This window comes from Genypterus blacodes, unplaced genomic scaffold (genome assembly GCF_046128005.1).
Source record: "Genypterus blacodes isolate CSIRO-AG114 ecotype Tasmania unplaced genomic scaffold, CSIRO-AGI_Gbla_v1 ptg000044l_1, whole genome shotgun sequence".
NCBI lineage: Eukaryota > Metazoa > Chordata > Actinopteri > Ophidiiformes > Ophidiidae > Genypterus > Genypterus blacodes.
This window is the reverse complement of record NW_027466857.1, coordinates 8,700,931-8,719,653: the sequence shown is the minus strand read 5'-3', so window position 1 is coordinate 8,719,653 and position 18,723 is coordinate 8,700,931. Positions and strand designations below refer to the sequence as shown.

The following is an 18,723-nucleotide window of genomic DNA, read 5'->3' as shown; positions in this document are numbered from 1 at the left end:
CATACAGGCATTCTTCAGTGGAGTTGTGTCCATATTAGGAGCACGTTACCTGATATCTGGCAGAAGTCACGGCCGCCACACTAACATGTCGTCACTCTTGGCTGCGGACGCTGCAGCTTCCTGTTCACGCCGCTCGTCTTTTTCCTGCGTGGATGAGTGGAAAGTGTCTGATAATCGCTGCTTTTCAGAAAATAGCTCAGGGTCATTACATCATGATGTTCATGTGGAGTTCAGAAGGCATGACAAGACTGCTGAGGTATTTACCAAATAGGGAATTCGGTGGAAATAAATCTCAGAATTAAATACAAGTTGGATTCCAATTAATTTTTTGGAACGGTCGTGACGGTTCACACAATTTTTCTTAGCAACTTTGGTGTTTAAAGTCAAAAATCTTTGAATATAGAAAAACTATTTTTAAGAATTCTTTTTGATTGCAGATCAGTTTGGAAAAAAAAAGATGAAATTCTGCATTAAATTATACAAAAGTCTCCACACACACACACACTGAGGGCTCATAAAGAGATTCAGTGAAAAGTAAAATTCAGAAAATGACTGAAATCACAAACCTGTTCTGTTATGTTCATGTCTGAGCAAAACAGAATCTCGTTTTACCAAAAGGTCACCAACTTGACCTTTGAGGTGGCGAATCCTGTAGCGTTCCCACCGTGGATCCAAGACAAAAGTTGATGGACTAAAACTTTGCAGTAAATTGATTTTATTCAGGTAAAGCAGTACAATGTAAAGGAGGTTTGGTCTGGAGGATGAACACTGCAAAAGTCTCAGAGCTCAAGATCTCAGATACTAGATGTTTATATTCTATAGAAAATGGATGGTATTGGTTATAGACCGTAGCGTGATGCTGTTTTCTTGCACATAAAGCTCATCAACTGATAAACTTACAATTACAGGATGGAGGTGATTTACAGTGATGATTTTGATTCAGGTCTAGATTTCTAATGCATAATCTAAAACTATTTGAGTGGATTATATTTAGAGATGGATCAGCTTGAAGGTGTTTAGGCTTTAGGACACGTTTGTGACATTGGACACGTTTTGTCATTCCTCACCAAAAGGATGGTGAAGTTCTCTGGAGCTCATCAGCTCTTACACGATCCAGATCTGTGATGTCATGCAGATAAATGAGGAGGCCATTACAGTGAGGCTGTAATCCAAAGCACAGGCTTCTTCTGTTTATTGACTGTTGCACGCACATGAACAGGTGAGAGCGTATTTACACAAATGCACACAGTCAGTACCTGCAACACAGAGGAAAAGAGACGCCATCGCTGTCTCTCTCTCACGCACACAGACACACACACACACACACACATGCTCTTAACGTACCAGCATGAGGACACACACATACACACAGGATTTGCAGTGTAACGCTAGACCGGTCCGGTCAGACAAGATTCCAGTGATCAAATCCCATTACAAGATTCCACCCAAAGTACAGAGAGAGAACACACACACACACACACACACACAGGCAAATATACCAAACCCATTTCACATGTCAGTTAAAGACAAGTAGCACACAAGCCTGGTTGAACTTATTTTTTTCTATTTTCCAAAGGAATGGATGGATGGAGGATGGATGAGATTGATTCATGCTCTGTTTACGTCACAGCTGAGCATTCTGACAGCAGTTTGTTCTAACACACACACGCACACACACACATACAAAGTACCTGAATGTCAAAGAGTGTGAACACATTCAACCATCACAACTGCCACATGGTATTAATTCTCTGGAGTCTCTACAAAGCAATAACTGATGGATGACTCCACTCCGTCTCTTCTGAACATTAATTCACCGTCAATTACAAAAACTTCTCTGCCACCGACCGAAACGCCACGCAAAATAATACAAAAAGGTACAAAGCAAACGAGCAACATCAAATAATAAACATTCCAAAGGGATGAGTGCAAATCGTTGCGTTAATTTTGACCTCATCTGTTCCCTTAACATCAAAATTGACACAATACAAACAAAATATATAAAATGGCGAGAAAATAAACTTCTTATCTTCAATATTGTGGAGTGAAAAGCTGCGGCTGATTTAAAAAAAAAAAAAAAATGTCAACACTTTCAATTAGAAGTTCCTGCACAGCAGAAGAAAACTGTGGGAGGAGAAGCTACAGCGCAGCCAAGTCTGCTCTTCCTTCCACGTCACACACACACACACACACACACACAGGTTCCTTTCTTCTGTCTTTCATCCCAAATTTCACCAATTTAACCCTTTCTTATATCGCCCTCATCAAGTTTCAACAGTTTTTTCTTCTTGCGGTATGTTCTGAGTAATCAGTCCGCATCGACACACGCCGTTGCCAGGGCGACGTCCTATCAATGCTTCGTGTTAAAGCCTCGTCGACAGCTGCTACTCGCCGCCTAGAAGCAACTGCGAAACCTCCCATCCTCCCTGCTCGCCTAAAGTCACCTTAGCCTCAGTTGAGTTCAGCGTATCGTCTGCGAGTATCTGTGAGTGACACAGCAGCAACTATTAACCCTTAAAACTATTTGTACTAAACCGTATGTTGAACTGCATCAGGACCTAAATATCTGCACATTTTATGGAATGAAATAATACAATAATCACACAAATGGCCTTTTTTAAACTTAAATATCAATAAAAAAAAGCGTATAAAATCAAAATCCAATCTCTTCCGCGTGTGATTTCAGACTCAAACGATTCCATCAGAAGTCTCCTCTCTCCGATTTGACACAATGGCGATAGAAAATGAGTGCACGATGTCAAAACGGTGGTGGAAAATGGGACGTAGAGCACTGAAGCGATGCAGCAGAGGGGGGGAAATACAAAACGCTGCGGCTGTCCGCACCCGCCGATTAGCAGATGCCGGACGGAAATGGCACGAGGTTCCACCATCGGGCGTGCTTGGATCTGCTTTTCACAACAGCAGCACCTTCGAATGTATTAGCGTGCATCGACAGTTACTAAAACGAGGTGCAAATGCGAAGAGATGCACCGCCTTCTGCTGCAAGGGACACATTGTACCTATTTGTAACCTTTCTACAGGCAAAAGGTCACCAATCCACTGGAACGGCCGCTCGCGTGTGTTTGCTACCTTATAGACAGCGGTGTCCCGTCGTGACCGGCCATTCTGAATTCTCTGCACGCGTTCAGTCTGGGTTCCAGGGGCCATAAAACTACAACTCCCAGGCACTTGATTGAAACCAAATGTACAGTTTTGTCGTCCGCTGGGTCCTCGTGCCTGTGATCACAGCTTGTGACGCACAGAGAGAAGGCAGCGACATACAAGGTCAGACCCAAAGCCAAACAAACACACGACCTCCATAAGCTCCCGGACGTATAGAAAACAACAAAAGCATCCTTAGCATGCATATCAAAGTTAAAGTACTGCTGTGTTATACTGTACATGGACCGACTAACGCATGCTGCTAGGCCTCTGTGCACTGCTACTGGAAAGGTGACCGCCACACAAATCTAAGCCCAGACTACGGCAGGGACGGAACTGAATACGGAGTGAAAAGCGAAACCCTGTAAATAAACATAACAGAACGTCGATAACAGTGATGCCAGATGTAGAAAAAGAGTGGAAACGAGCATAAGAATGAGGTAGAGACTGAGAGGAAGTGAGAGAATGTAACTGTGAGGAAATGGAGCAGGGAAGCAGGAGGGCTGAGACCCAAAGAAAGGCGAGAGAGTCTTTTGCTCGATGGCTCGGATCAGTTAGGTGAGCCGGGTGGTCTTGGGGCTTCGTCTCACATGTGGAGGCGGGGGTCTGTGAAGGGCGGCTCCGAGTCGTCCATGGGCAGCACCAGGCGCGTCCCCCTCATCACCAACTCGTGATCCCCGTACGCCAGCTCTCTGTCCAGGTCGTCCGCGCTGGCGGCGGCGGCCATGCCCGCCGGACCGCCGCTCATGTGGGCGCCGGTGGCGTCTGTGCTGATCGTTATGTCGCCGTAAGTCAGGTTGATGTCGCTGTCTGTCAGGATGAGGTCAGAGTCGTCGTCCCTCAGCTGGCACTCGTTCTGAAAGGGAGAGGGATGAAGACAAATACAGGCCATTTAAATACTCTACACAACCGTCACTACCAACTTTCTACTCCTACTGCTATGAGCCAGAGTCTGACCTCAAAGGCCTGAGGGCTGGTGAGGAAGCGAGCCAGGGGGCCGCAGCAGGGAGGCATTGTGGCTGTGAGCGGGGGGCCGCTGTGAGTCAGGATGGGCTTCAGGTAACTGGAGAGGCGCCGCAGTCAAAGAAGACATAACAAACACAGAGAGGAAGAGTCCTACAACCTGATGGAGCTTCAGGAGGTCCTTCCATTCTATTGTGTCTAAGCCTACACATGGTGCTCCCCCTACTGTACATCTCTATGAATTACAGTAATCAGCACCAATATGGAACTTCTCAAGGGGTTAATCTGTGTACAAGGAGCCTAAATACAGCACATTTAAGGCCAGAATAGCGTGCTATCATCCAAATATCCTGTAAAACACAAAGTTAAGAGCACAGAGAGACTACAAACATGTCGCTGCTTTGTTACTCTTTCACCAAAGGATACTTGTGGTCAAAGTTGTACCAAATTCTGAAAAGCCAGGCACTTTCTTGTTTGGTGCTTCTTCTCTCGGAGCCCTCGCCGATGCTCACCTAAGGCACAGATGGATCAGTTAGAGGTTAGACGTTCTCTCAGTCACTGTACTGTAATAGATCGTCAACACGGGCCACACTCACAGAGTTGTCTTGGTCAGAATCCACTCCCACTCTGTTGAAACAATCGGACATGTAGATTAGTTGCAGCAAAGTGTTTGTGTGTCTCACTATTAAGCAGCTTTGACCTCGACCAAAGGTTGATGATGTGTAAATATAACAATAGGAGCACCAGCTGAGCGTTTCAGTTATCTGAACTGCATACCGAATGCGCTGGCAGGACAGCATCTGGGTGGTTCCCCCTCCACAAACCCAAACTGTGAAGAAGACTATGAGCAGGGTGGTGGAGAACATCATCTGTCGGGCGTACGTGGCTGTGTCTCGGATGGAGAGGGCGAACGTCATCGCCCCTCGCAGGCCTGAGAACCAAAGTGCGGAGAAGAATGCGTCAACAAAACAAAAGGATGCAGGACGCTAGAGAATCGGCGAACATCTTCATCTGTGCATAACTCACCCGCAAACATCATCATGTGCTGGAAGTTGGATCTAATCTTGTTGCGTCGTCCCAGATTGAGGAGGAAAGAGAGAGGGTAGATGTTGGCAGCTCTTCCCAGGAACACAGACAGCTGGGTGGGAATAAGGTCAAGGAGCGCCGGGTGTCAAACTCATTTCGCATGCTTACAGCGTGTGTGACGGCTCCTTTGAAACCGATGACACACAAGTCTTTCATTATCACACCGGGTAGTTTCCATTTCATTTGCAAAAGATACGAAAGCGCCGACAATGAACATGGGGTTAAAGCTGTGGCTCTGGAAGGTGAAGAGGGTCAGGCCCATGTAGGAGAAGATGAAGTTCTCTGCCAGGAAGTTCAGCAGCTCAAACAGCTGCAAGACAACAAACAACAACCACAACAACAGCTCAAGGAAACAGCAAAACGTTTGATTACCAAATTCATATTACAATAAACGACTGTAGTCTGATCCACAAGCAGCTGTGTGTGAGGTCGTGTTCAGACCTGTTTGGTGCGGTCCTGGGATTCGGGCGACAGGTTATTGAAGGTGTAGTGGGCCTGGGTGATGCCACAGAACAGCACCGCCACCACACCTACAACACACACACACACACACACACACACACACACACACACACACACACACACACACACACACACACACACACACACACACACACATACACATACACACACACACACACACAGAGGGAGGAGAGGAACATTCGATTACTGTGACATAACTTTACGCTTTACGCTGACCTGGACATATTAACCCCCTTGCTCAAGGAAACTTGGGCACTGTTGTGTGTGAGTGTGCGTTACCTGTGAAGCCACACGCCTCCGCCAAGAGGAACGTGCTCCATGACATGAGGAAGAACAGCGCCGTCTCCAGCAGCGGGAAATCCCTCAGTTTGGTGAACTTGGTCACGTAAAGGACGACAGTCAAGGAGATCATACGTAAAAAAAGTTCCACTATTTCACAATAAGACAAAATAAACAGTGACGTAATGTAAAGATATGAGGGCTGTGACGACCCCGGTTGCCACTCCCAGAGCAAATGAGCCGCTGAAGATGCCCAGGAACATCCCAAAGGACTTGAGCAGGGCCGTGGCCTCGAAGGTGTGGCTGTTGTCCCCCTGTGGCTGGTACGCCACGATAGACCTGCAGGGACACAAAGCATGACCGCGTAATGACCAAAGAGTGCGCACGCAGTTAACTGTGTCATAGTGATGAAAGAGCGTTTGTAGCGTTACAGATGATAGACTTTCCAAACACAGCGGGGAATGTTTTCAAGGCAGGGAAGACGCTTCATCAAAGACGCTTCAGGTCTCTGATGAAGCCTCAAACTGTCACAAACCCACAGATGTTTAGAAGAACTGAAACGCGCAGGCAAACTCCCACGTGTGGAGGCTGGAGGAAGTGAAGATGAAGAGGTGAAGGATGTAAAACAGTTATAGACCTGCGGGCCTGAGGAAGACGCGAGTCACGTTTTACACCAAGGTTTCAATGTTTAAACTCAACTTCATACTATGTGACTGTAAAGTGTTGCGTAAACGCCTACAGCAGTGATGTCGTGTTTTATATTCACGCTCAGATAAAGTCCCAGTGTCCCCATATGGGGACAGAATGGCAACGGGTGACGAGTAATAAACTACTTATTTAGCCAGCTAATAAATACACACTTGTGGGTCTTTATATGATAAATTCTCATGTATATGATGAAGAAAGCACACACATCACATCACCACCACTACACACTGTATGTTCTGTATACACACTGGGTTTGTGGTAATTTAGGACATTTCAGTACCTTGGAAATATGATAGGATTTTCCTTAGATTTTAGTTTAGTTTAGTTTAAAATATGAGCTTCTACATCCCATAATACACAGCCTCAAAAGAGAGGCCAGGTTTACTTTTTGCAAATCCCCTCCTCGTTGTTACCGACACAGATCGATGCTATTAAAGTGTGACACACAACAACATGAGCACATTCCTCATTAAACTTGGGTCAAACAGTATTAGACAACAATTCTTGGCCTTTGCTGGATTCTGGAATGTGAGGAATTGAAGTCGCTCCGGGTGGAAGTACAGCAGCAGGTTAGTTATCAGTGACTGGAGCACAATACTCTCCAGGTTTATCTACAACGTCATTCACCGGTGCAGCTTGTCAAATTCTTTCTGACCCAAGTTTGACACTAAAAGCAGATTTAATCACTTTCTCCATTCACACACACACACAGAAAACAAATCAGCGGGGCCTTTTGTGTGTTTAAGTGTTCCTGGCGTTATGCCGTCTCATTGTCTTTTTGCATTCATCTCACTGGAATTCATCACTGTAACCACTGAATGTGTTCTGCCCTGTAATATAAAAAATGGCTCGACCCCAAAACGTAATAAATAATAAAATATCTCTGCTTCTTTGACTGAATAAGCAGACAACAAAGAGCCGCTCATTTGTCACGGTTTTCCCTAAGCTCTGCAAAGGCAACACGTCTCCCTGCAGCTATACAATATCAGCCTTACAGGTCATTGGGGGCGATGGCACAGTCACATGAGGAGGAGATGAACTCAGAGGTGTTCAGCTTAGAGGCCACCGCATGTTCGACTCGGCGTTAATGAGACGCTTATATTAGGTTAGTGAAAGGTTAACTTGGCTGTTACAACACAAAATGTCAAGACCTTTGTTCAGTAGCAGAAGAGGCTTTCAAACAAAGGGGCCATAATGAGAGACTCGACGTGTGTGTGTGTGGGTGAGTGAGAGGCCTAGTCATAAAAACAAAGGACTTACGAGGACAGAACCACAGCCACCGCGTCGTTCAGCACGCTCTCCCCAAACAGCAACGCGTACAGATCCACGTCTACCTGCAGCTCATTGAAGATAGCCAGGACTGTCACTGTGAGACACACACATATTTGGATTACATTTCTAATCCTGCATGTAAATACTGCTATTGTGTACCTAATAAACTAATTCCGAAGCTGAAAAGAGGAGTGTACGCACCCGGGTCGGTGGCAGACACAATGGCCCCAAAGTACAAACAGTCGGTGAAGAAGAAGTCTCCTTGCAGCGGTGCCCAGTGTTTCATGAGCGTCACACAGCCGTACATCAACAACCTGAACAACACACCAAACATCAACACACAGCTTAAACATAAGTCTACATTGCTAACGCACCAGAGAACGATTGGTTGAACACAGTGGTGGATTAAGTGTTTGTCTCTGGATTAATATTCTTACCCGATGACAAAACAGGAAACGACGGTCCCCAGGAACGCGTAAGCCAGGATGGAGCCCATGTTACGGAAAAAGTGTCTCTGAAAGAAAGAGCCATGAAAACACATGAAGGACGGACAGATAGATAGATAGATAGATAGATAGATCGATAGATAGATAGATAGATAGATGTACTAGTGTGTTGTGAGAAAACTTGTTGCTTCCTGTGTTGTTTACGAATCAAAGTCGTTCATGAAGGTGAAGGGCAAAGGCAGAAATGTGTGTTGACATAAGATTAAGAAAAGAGGTTGAAATGTAGAGGCTTAGATGGATTATATGTCTGAAATATTAACTGTACCCTCTTTAAACTGTAGCCTGCATAGAAGATGATAGGCGGCAGGAGGATATTGAAGAAGACTTCTGGGTCAAAGGTCACCTGAATCACGCACACACACACACACATACACAGAACAGTATCATATGAAAGCACTGGATTACTCAAATAAAGCACGAAACAAATGGACTTTCAAAGTAAAACACCCTAATAAATAATCATGACTCATCCGGGGGGGAAATATCTGGACTTCACTTCTGTGGCACTCAACATTATCAATGATTTGATTAACTGATATATATAGGACAACAATGGTTCATTCAAGAGCTTTGATCTGATCAATTCCTTATCTTATCACTCTAGTACAGTATATGGAAAATCCCTTTAATGCTAAACTAAATGAAACCCCTCATAAGTACAGAAATCATTCAATCCTTTCTCCTATTGCAAACAGTTTTGAAGGCAAACAAGCCGGCCTTTACCTTGCGCAGCATCTCATTGTCCTGCACGCTATTGACCTCGTTGGGGCTGATCTCCCCTTTCAGCGTGTACTCGTAGTACTTGCCACTGACGTTGACCAGCAGCGTGGCCGGACTGTTGTTAACAGGGCAGCTCAGCGTGCCGTTGCTGACATCCCGAGGAACGTGGATGCCATAACGCAAGACCACACCCATGAGTACGCCTGAGAAGGGAACGGATAGAGATTGTTATTTAGAATGATGAGGGAGGTTAAAGTGACATGTTTGGTTGAAACTGAGTAACAAGTGTAGAATATACGATAATATATGTCAGTTATGTCTATAGGAGTTTGGCAGATGTCTTCATCACACATTTGAGAGTCAGTAACAGCCAGTTCAGTTCTGATGGCGACGTGACTCAATACTGATGAAACCCCCTGTACCTCTTAAACGAACATAGACAACACAAATAAATCAAATGAAGCATAACCCTGCAGCTACAAAGCTACAATGCCTCACTTGATTTCCTTGAAACACTATTGTATTGTGTATCTATAGGGAAACGTTTCCACAGCAGACGCTACCCTGTTTTACCAGTTTCAAAGCAAACACCAGCCAAGCAGGTGATGTCAGTCAGAAGGATGTCAGATAAGAGTTCAATAATTTTTATTAATCTATCATAAAGTCTACCTCCAATCATGTCCTATCCCTAAGTTGTGGACTGTGATCACCCAGTCACTGTCACTCAAATGGATAAGAAAACACATTGAGAACCTGGGGCTGAATAATGTTTATATCAATCTTGTCCCCTTCAAAGAGTGTAAGTGTGTGAGTGATACCCCCCTCCTGCTATATTTGACAGCCCAGTATAAAAGTGAAACTGTGTGCTGACCTTTCCTGCTTTGTCAGTTTTGTCAGAGGGCCCAAAATTCCAAGCCGCACCCCAGTTTTATGTCATTTAAGACCCAGAGGAGCTCCATGCTTGTTTACAGTGAGGCTATTGTGTGTAGTTAAATGTGTGCCCGCAACACACATGTTTCACATCTTAAACTGAATAAATTTGAGGTTTATGATGGAATTAGGAAGCCTGTGGTTGACACTCAACATCAAATGCAACAAAGTATTTCATAATCAGCTTTGGGATCAACATTTAGTCCAATCAGAGAGTAATAAACGGCTCAGGTTCAAAGCTTCTCACCATAAATCATCGCCAGTCCAGTTTCGTGCAAAAACCTGAATCGTCGATGCTTGAACAGCCAGATAGTTAAGATGGTGAGGGTGAGGAGCATGATGAAGATGAGCAGGTCTGCGCTGTCCTGCCTGTGGCTCTCCTCAGCCTTCTTCTCGGTAACGATGTTCTGCATGGCACTGTCCACCTCAGATGCTCGGCACACACAGATGCACACAGACAGGCTCACCAACACGAGCGGCCACAGCGTCCTCGTCGCCCTCCTGGCGCCGCTGACAGTCACTTGAAACCCCATGTCGGCTCTCCGTCGGTCAAACTAAGACAATGTCGTCGTCGATAAAAGCAAACTTTAAGGTAACGTTGAACAGGACAGGGGAGAGACAGCAGAAAGACGACAGCAACAGAGAAATCAATACTAGCCCGGAAGTGAAAAGTATTTCCCCCCCAGAAAGTCTACAATGTTTATGTCAGCGTAAAAGCATTGAACGAAAATTTTACTAGTTTAATACAGTCACGTGAGACAAATTATTTCAATAAATGTTGTTGTACAATATCATTCAAATTTTTATTAAGTTAAAATCTATTATGGGATATTTTCATTGCCGATGAGGCTAGTTACAGAGAGACCGACTCTTATTGTGAAGTCTCGTTTTCATAATTTTTAACGGAAAGTGAGAAAACTATTTTGCTTATCTTATTGCTAAAAAATTAGCCTCTGCGGTGTGAACCATCAGCAATATAATCTCCAACAAATATAATCTTCAAGGATATTAGAAATTAATATATAAATGTATTATATTTGACAGCTTGTGATCATATCACGGTTGAAGATGGTCATGGTACATCTTGTGTCACCGATGTCACTAGTAAAACTCATATGCAAGAATACATGTGGATAATTTTAACCTCCAAAATAAGTGACTTTTCATGCTCCAAAATGCTTCCCCCACACATTAATCTGAAAGTCTCGCGATACAGGCAAATCGGGAAGTGAGAGTTGCGTTCAAGAACGATCGGAAAATATCTCTTTTTCATTCTTATGTAGGAGCCACCGAAGGCTTAGTACTCATAATAGCTGTTAAAAACTAATTGTGTTAATTTGGTTGCTACAAACAATTAGTATCCTGGATTCCGTTTGTGGAAGCTACGCATTGGTATTGTATGTCCATCGGTTGGGAGAGGAAAAGCGTCCAGAAGCCACATTTCCGGGGAACACTAGAAGGCATCTGAAGTAGCTAACCATCGATTTATCGGTTCTTACAGAGCTAAACGACGCCTAATTTGGAATCAGAATCAGAACCGTCATTTCATACTTGCGTATTTGGATTCTGATTTGAGGACATATAAACAGCTTTCCTAACGCAAACGCGAAAGCGAAGATGACGACTAAAATAAAAGGTAACTGCTAGTGAGGTTAGCTTAGCTCGCCCAGGTAGTTAGCTTTTGTTTTGTTTACATGAAGTAAATAAGCGAAACTGCACATTCTGTCTTTATGCATGAAGAGATTTATCTAACCAATGTTTCGGCTGTAGCCTTCATCTGCCTCTTGCCCTCTAGCAGCACCTTACTAGAACCCCGTTCTGTTCTTTACAAACATAAAAATGCAATGTGTGCTAATGCTAATCTAGTGAATGAAGCATTAATCGAAGACTGTTTTGATGTTAAGCGTAAAGCCAAAGACGAACTAGATTAAGTAAAATATAAGATATCAATGTTGTAATTGCGTTAGTTCGGGTGACATTACATTTGTTTGTAATCGTGTGTTTTCTAATTAAACATGTAAAGGAAAGTTGTACATGCAGCTTCCTCATTTAAGGGTTTTAATGTTAAAATTCATCTTGTATCAGTGAGATTATATACCAACAGTTTACTAATGGTACTTGTTTTATAGCTGGTGGTAATAGAGTAATAGAGGTGTGTGTTGCAGTAACATTGACGGAGGGCAAAAAGAAAAGGAAACTGTTGCAGTGTTTTCACTCATGGAAATTTGATGTGATTGCAGTTGGAAAGGCCGGCTCGAAGAACAAGGAGGATGCTCCGTATGAGCTGGAGAGCCAGTTTGTCCTCAGGCTACCTTCGGTGAGAGTGCTGCACACACACACACACACACTTTTAATAAAAATGATGAGTGTTTTACTACCTGTCAACACTGAACTAGGGCCTGGTGAGTCTAGACAAACTCTCCTCTGATACACACATACATACACACATCTCTAGCAGTTATTTTCGTGCTATGCTGCCAATCCAAAATTACATTGGCTGTAAATAGAACTCATTGCTAATAAGATGGACCAAGCTTCATCCTGGCTGCCATTGTTACAGGTTTGTGTGAGGATATAGAGGTGCTGCGATGACCTCATTCATGGGCCCTCAGTGGTTTTATATCCACAATAATTGACACTTGTGTTCGATGGGGCACTCAGTTGGCCTGGCAGCACCCTGGCTGGGAAATGAACCCAACTTGGCCAGGCAGTAAGCGCTGCACTTCACCCAGGTGCTCCTGAAAGTGACTGAGAACCGATTGATCATATAAATATGACTGCATTCAATTTGTATGGATTCAACTTTTTCCATTTACAGGAATATGCCTCAACGGTCAGAAGGATTGCCCAGTCGAGCAGCATGAACATGAAAGAGAGACTCACCATCGAGCTGCACCGTAAGATACTGACAGTGACAATTTACTATATTTCTGTTAATAATTTTGCTGCTAGTATTTGTAGAGTTAAAGTTTGTAAACAGCTTGGTACTGTCCTGTTACTTGTAGCGGATGGTCGTCATGGCATAGTGAGAGTGGATCGTGTTCCTTTGGCCTGCAAGCTGGTGGATCTGCCCTGCATGATCGAATCTCTGAAAACCGTGGACAAGAAGACGTTTTACAAGACTGCTGATGTCTCACAGGTACAACAGCGCTGTGATATCAAACCTAGAGGCTCATCTTTGATACATTTTTGTTTACGAGCAGAACAAGTTTATCATTGCGGTTGTTATTGAATGACTCAGCTGCATTCGTAGGTGTTTTCATGAAGGGTATGAACAGCGACTCATATCCATTTGTCCTTTTGGTTAGATGCTGGTCTGTACACTAGATGGAGACCTTTACCCGCCTTTAGAGGAGCCTACTGGCACTGACCCCAAGAACAAGAAGAAGGACAAAGACAAGGACAAGAAATTCGTCTGGAACCACGGCAGTAAGTACAAACATCTCCCGACACGTTCGACGAGTTCGACGAGTTCAGACCTGCGAGCCGTGACTGTGTAATAACGTTACACCTTACTCGCTGCCATAGTTATTTGAGCTGTTTTGATCTCACCGTGCCTGTTTATTTGTTTTCCCACTCTAGTCACCTGCCCGCTGAAGAACACGCGCAAGAGAAGATTCCGAAAAACGGCAAAAAAGAAGGTTTGGACGTTTTTATTTGCCCCCTCAGCGCTCTTCTCCCCTCTCCCTTCTCCCATCCATCTCTTTACCATCCCCTCCGATGATCCGCCACTTTCCCAGGCTTCGTTCCAACAAGGCATTTAGATTACATTAAAAAAAAAAAACCTTCAGATTTACATATAAATAAAGCCTTTCAATCTCGATTTGCCCCAAAGGCATGCAAAAAAAAAGCAATTTCAGTATTGGTTTGATCAAAGTGAAAGCAAGCAAGCATGTGAGCAAGTACACTTGTGCTTTGTCTTTTTGAATAAATCTTCTTTAAAGGTGCAGAGTGGAGCCATATTGATTTGGCCCCCTTCTGTTTTCTAATCGCTAATGCACTTTTTGGCACAGGGCCAGCCAGTATCTCTTAAAGGAAGCCATTTTGATACGCCAGCCACCGTGTAACCCAATCTCCCTCTCTTCTTGCAGTACATCGAATCCCCCGACGTGGAGAAGGAGGTGAAGAGATTGCTGAGCACAGACGCAGAGGCCGTCAGTGTCCGTATCCTTTTCAGCCATGATGGATATTTAGCCAGCGTCCCCCACAGAAGCACTGTCGCCGCTGAAGTCGACATTAAATCTTGTTGTGCGGGTGAATTTGAGCCGTTTAAGATGCCATTTTGTCTTAGATTAACATCAGTTTCACCCAGCAGCAGGTTTCATGTGATATTAGACCCTCAAAATATGCTTCAGCCCAACAATTATGTCGACCAAAGCCCCAAGTTGGCTCTCAACTTCTCCTCACCGCTCACCTGACTCGACTCCCTAATAGGTGATGAGAGATGTGAGCTTTGTGAGGAGGCTCTTAGCGCTGTAATGGCGCCCAAATGGCTGCTTGTCTTGTTTTAATTGAGATACACGGCGCTTCAGTCCGGCCTCAGCGCGTTAGTTTCGGCTCGTCATTTGTTTGTAATGGTTTAAGTTTGGCACTAAAACGAGCTGTTGGGCACAGAGGGACCTTAACGCATCACACTCAGGATGGGAGGTGATCGCAGAGGACGAGTCCAAGGACGCAGACCAGCACGGCTCCCTGGCCAACCTCGACTCGTCGCCCGGCACCTCCGGACACAAGATGGGCCACGCCTCCGGTAAGAGAAGCGCCTCTACGGAGGAACCGCAAGAGGCGTTTGGGGTCAACTCGGTCCAACCCAGACACAATACGGAAGCCGACTTCCAGTCCAATCTTAAATTGATGAATAAACTAAATAGTGGATTAACACAGAGCAAACATTTTAATGGCCGTTATGTCACCCGTCACTGCTTCTGGTCGAGCGGTACGCGGGCGGTGGCGTATGCGGAGGGTTATTAAGATAACGATAATTAGTTCAGCCTCCGTAGCGTCTTGGGTGCATCGCTTTATGAGGTGCTTAGGTGTTGGTGCGGCGCCATTAACGTGATAGCGCGAGAGGTGATGAACAAAGCGTTTAAAATTAACGCGCCAATGCAATTAGCAGAGCAGCGGATTTATTTACTGATGTGAATTTTTACTGCGCGCCAACATTTAGTTAATTGGCGCTTTGTCCGACCTCAGCTTTACCGCCTGCACACGCACACGCACACTTACCTTATGGTAGTTCGAGTTTTTAAGATCAACTCAATGCAGCCCAAACAGTGTAACACACATTTCTTGTAATTGTGAATTAAATAGTTTAAAAGTTAAATTGACTCGTTTAAAACTTAATGCACTCATTCACCCTAGTGAGTCACCATCATCCTGTGTTGTGTTTCAGCAGCTCATTGTTCTCCTAATTATGCTTTCAAAAACACTCCAAACACAGTGCAAGTGTTTGGTCAATTTAGCATTATATATTTTTAATCATTTAGTAGCTTAAACGGTTCTGAGTAACTCCAGAGGAAATTGCAACACAAAGATCAAACGTGGTAACTGCTGCTCCAAAATCTGGTCAGTGGTTTAGTCTGCATTTTAAATAGATGAAATCTGCTTCGCTCTTTGGTTTTTGGTGTATTTTTCTGTAGTTATGACAAAGGGAGGAATTTAAACTTCCCATGTAAGCATCCTAAATGGATCCAAGGTAAAGGCCCAGCGTCACACGTTCCCGCCGTCTCTTTCCCTACGTTTCCGCAGCCCAGCACGACGAGCTTAGGGAGATCTTCAACGACATCAGCAGCTCCAGCGAAGACGAGGAGGACGAGGGCGACCGGCACGAGGACGAGGACCTGAACATCATGGACACGGAGGACGACCTGGTGCGGCAGCTCCAAGAGAAGCTCAACGAGTCCGACTCGGCGCAGCATGAAACCGACAGAAACAACCAGATAGGTAAGAGGACACCGGGCTTTCCTGCGCAGTTAGACATTTCTTGGAAAGATATGGGAATGTTCTCGTCATGTTCTACATCTGTACTTGTTTACGCCCCATTGTGCAGTCGCTCCCTCTTGCTGCTGCAATTTACACTTCCGCGTGAATGCTGATTCTGTCCGCCTACGTCTTCAGCATAACAACAATCTGTCACTTCCCAGCTGCAGGGGTCATCGGCATGCTGATTTCCGGATACACCTGGAATGTGCAAACGCTCCGACCTGAAATGAAATCATCCTTCCTTATAGCTGCTTGTTAAAGCAACGCTCAGAAATAAACCCAGACTGCGTGTTTGGGTTTCTAATTAGACCTGAGTTTTCTAGGTCATACATCACACACACACGCACACTTAAATGTGCAGACCTACTTATGTGCCCCTTCACTTAAACACGCACACACACATGCTCGCACACACTGACAGCTCTCTGCTCCCCTGAACTAAGCAGCCTGACAGGTGTTGTAGCTCAGCGTGCAGCGGAGACACAGCTGTCCCATCGCGACAGATCTGATCTGCATACACGGAGCTGTCAGTTAGTTAGCGAGGTGACCAGTCGGTCAGGGCGGCTTCACGAGTCCATCGCGTCCTCTCCCCGAGTGTCAACGAGTCCGGCTGCGCTCGTCGCCGGCAGCCCCGCAAAGTCTACTGGGAGTTTTAATCTCGTCATTACTCGGCACTGCTTGATGTCGCATTTGGGATGCGGTTTTATTTTAGGATGGAGGGTCAGAGGATGGAGCTGAGGGGAGATGCAATTAGATGGGAAGATACTTGCTGATGATGGAGCCACAGGTTGTAGTGAGGTTCAATCAGTTTGGACTTAATGAGGGCCCATTGTGAGCCCAGAGCAGACTGAGCAGACTGATTTGGTTCTGTCTTTTAGTGCTTCAGTCTGCTGGCTCGCGTCCTGTTAAATGGATTTGTTGTTCCCATTAACTGCACTTTGTCAAACTCTAATGACGGCGCCCTCGCGGTTCAGCACACTGAGGTTATCGGCGCTCGTGACTGCGCGAGCGCGGATTTGCCATCAAATTATGTGGCATCATCACGGTCATCATCATCGCCGTCCTCTTCGACCTTTTCCCTCTCTAATCGCCACAACAAAAGCAGGAATGATGCGTTTGCTGTCTGTGGTGCCGTTTGTAACGTGTGGATCTCCCGCCCCTTTCCCCCGCAGTGATGGAGTTCCAGGTGCAGATCAACAGCGTGAAGGCCAAGCTTCAGGAAACCCGCGCCCGCAAGAAGCAGCAGGAGGAGCTCATTATGAAAGTGGAGAACCAGGCTCTTAAAGTGAGCAATGAACAAACACGCAAACACACCATATGTCTTCATACACATGTAACGCTGGAGAGTATCTGGGAATGTTCCATAACATTAATTTCCTAGGTAATTGTGTTAAATAGAGTTGTAAAAGTGGAATTTGATTTAAAAAAAAATGTTGAAAATGACCTCCAACACTTCACAGTTTTAAGGGTTTGGTGACATTTGGGCTGTCAGCCCTTAACAGGGGGAAGCTTTGGCACTCGGATGTAATAACATGAAAATTCATAGTTGTGCAAAGTGCTCTGTAAAGCCGATTTGACAACGGGGCGAAACATGAGGCGACGCGGCCCCGTTTTTAACCGCTGCCATTTCAAAGCTCTCATGGCCCGGAGACACAGGGCCCGACTCCAACCATCGTTATCACAGCCAAGGGGGAAAAGGTCGCTCGCCCCTGCCCCGCATGCCAAGTGGCCTTTCAGAGAGCAGATAGCAACACCCAACGGAACCCAGCGCCCACACACAAACACACACACAGTCACACACATTTTATGCCACTGCAGATTTTTAATGAGCGCCGGCGTGACGGATCAAACAAATCTTGTTTTCTTGTCTTCTCACAGAACCGTTTCCAAGCCTTGTTAAATGAGATTATCCAGCAGGAGGAGCGAGAGATGGAGCAGGTAAGACCTCTCACATTGTTAACCAATTTGAGTGTTTATATGATCATGTTTCGACACAAAAGGTCACGTTACCCAGCGGCGTTCTGCCTTTTTATCAATTTAAAGCATTCAATTATTCCGCTGAATTTGGTAGCATCTACCAGCAGAGTCGTTTCTGCAGCCATGTTCTCCGCGGTCGGGCCGTTTCTTTGTGTTGACAGACAAAAGCAGCAACATTAATGTGGAAGGACATGTTAATCATCATCCACTTACCCTCCAATTACACCGCGGGGCAGCCGGACATCAATCACGCCTTCTATTTTCTGCTCCCAACAGCTGGCCTCCCTGCAGGAGCAGCTGGACTCCCTGATAGAGAAATGACCACCAGGGGGCAGGCTCACGTCGTCTGCAGACACGGGAGGAGGAGGAAGATGAGGAGGAGGAGGAGGAGGAGGAAGGAGCCTTCATTGCTGTGTCATTCCTTGCATTTTTTAGACATTACTTGTCGAACAGAAACATTTTGTTAAGTTGACATTTGACATATTTTGTGGCTAACTCTAATTAAACACTTTTGTTGGTTTCACTGGAAAATTCGGTCTGTTTGTGTGTGTGTGTGTGTGTGTGTGTGTGTGTGTGTGTGTGTGTGTGTGTGTGTGTGTGTGTGTGTGTGTGTGTGTGTGTGTGTGTGTGTGTGTGTGTGTGTGTGTGTGTGTGA

The 18,723-nt window shown here is 45.2% G+C and overlaps 2 protein-coding genes across 2 annotated transcripts; one reads left to right on the top strand and one right to left on the bottom strand.

Moving 5' to 3' along the window:
- Positions 1 to 1,163: 1,163 nt before the first annotated feature.
- slc9a6a (solute carrier family 9 member A6a) lies at positions 1,164 to 10,760 on the bottom strand. The gene is made up of 16 exons (XM_076149136.1): positions 10,357 to 10,760; positions 9,183 to 9,382; positions 8,725 to 8,802; positions 8,391 to 8,467; positions 8,155 to 8,267; positions 7,942 to 8,047; positions 6,172 to 6,312; positions 5,974 to 6,080; positions 5,653 to 5,741; positions 5,408 to 5,521; positions 5,152 to 5,263; positions 4,903 to 5,056; positions 4,722 to 4,752; positions 4,552 to 4,637; positions 4,120 to 4,225; positions 1,164 to 4,018 (listed from the first exon to the last, which is right to left on the bottom strand). Exons 1-16 carry the CDS (start codon positions 10,640 to 10,642, stop codon positions 3,749 to 3,751), a joined length of 2,070 nt encoding a protein of 689 aa, XP_076005251.1. The 5' UTR covers positions 10,643 to 10,760; the 3' UTR covers positions 1,164 to 3,748.
- A 611-nt stretch (positions 10,761 to 11,371) lies between these two features.
- Positions 11,372 to 18,599, top strand: taf7 (TAF7 RNA polymerase II, TATA box binding protein (TBP)-associated factor). The gene is made up of 12 exons (XM_076149185.1): positions 11,372 to 11,745; positions 12,350 to 12,426; positions 12,928 to 13,006; positions 13,115 to 13,248; positions 13,418 to 13,538; positions 13,692 to 13,750; positions 14,201 to 14,273; positions 14,749 to 14,859; positions 15,858 to 16,052; positions 17,264 to 17,376; positions 17,970 to 18,029; positions 18,345 to 18,599. Exons 1-12 carry the CDS (start codon positions 11,727 to 11,729, stop codon positions 18,387 to 18,389), a joined length of 1,086 nt encoding a protein of 361 aa, XP_076005300.1. The 5' UTR covers positions 11,372 to 11,726; the 3' UTR covers positions 18,390 to 18,599.
- The last annotated feature ends 124 nt before the right edge of the window (positions 18,600 to 18,723 follow it).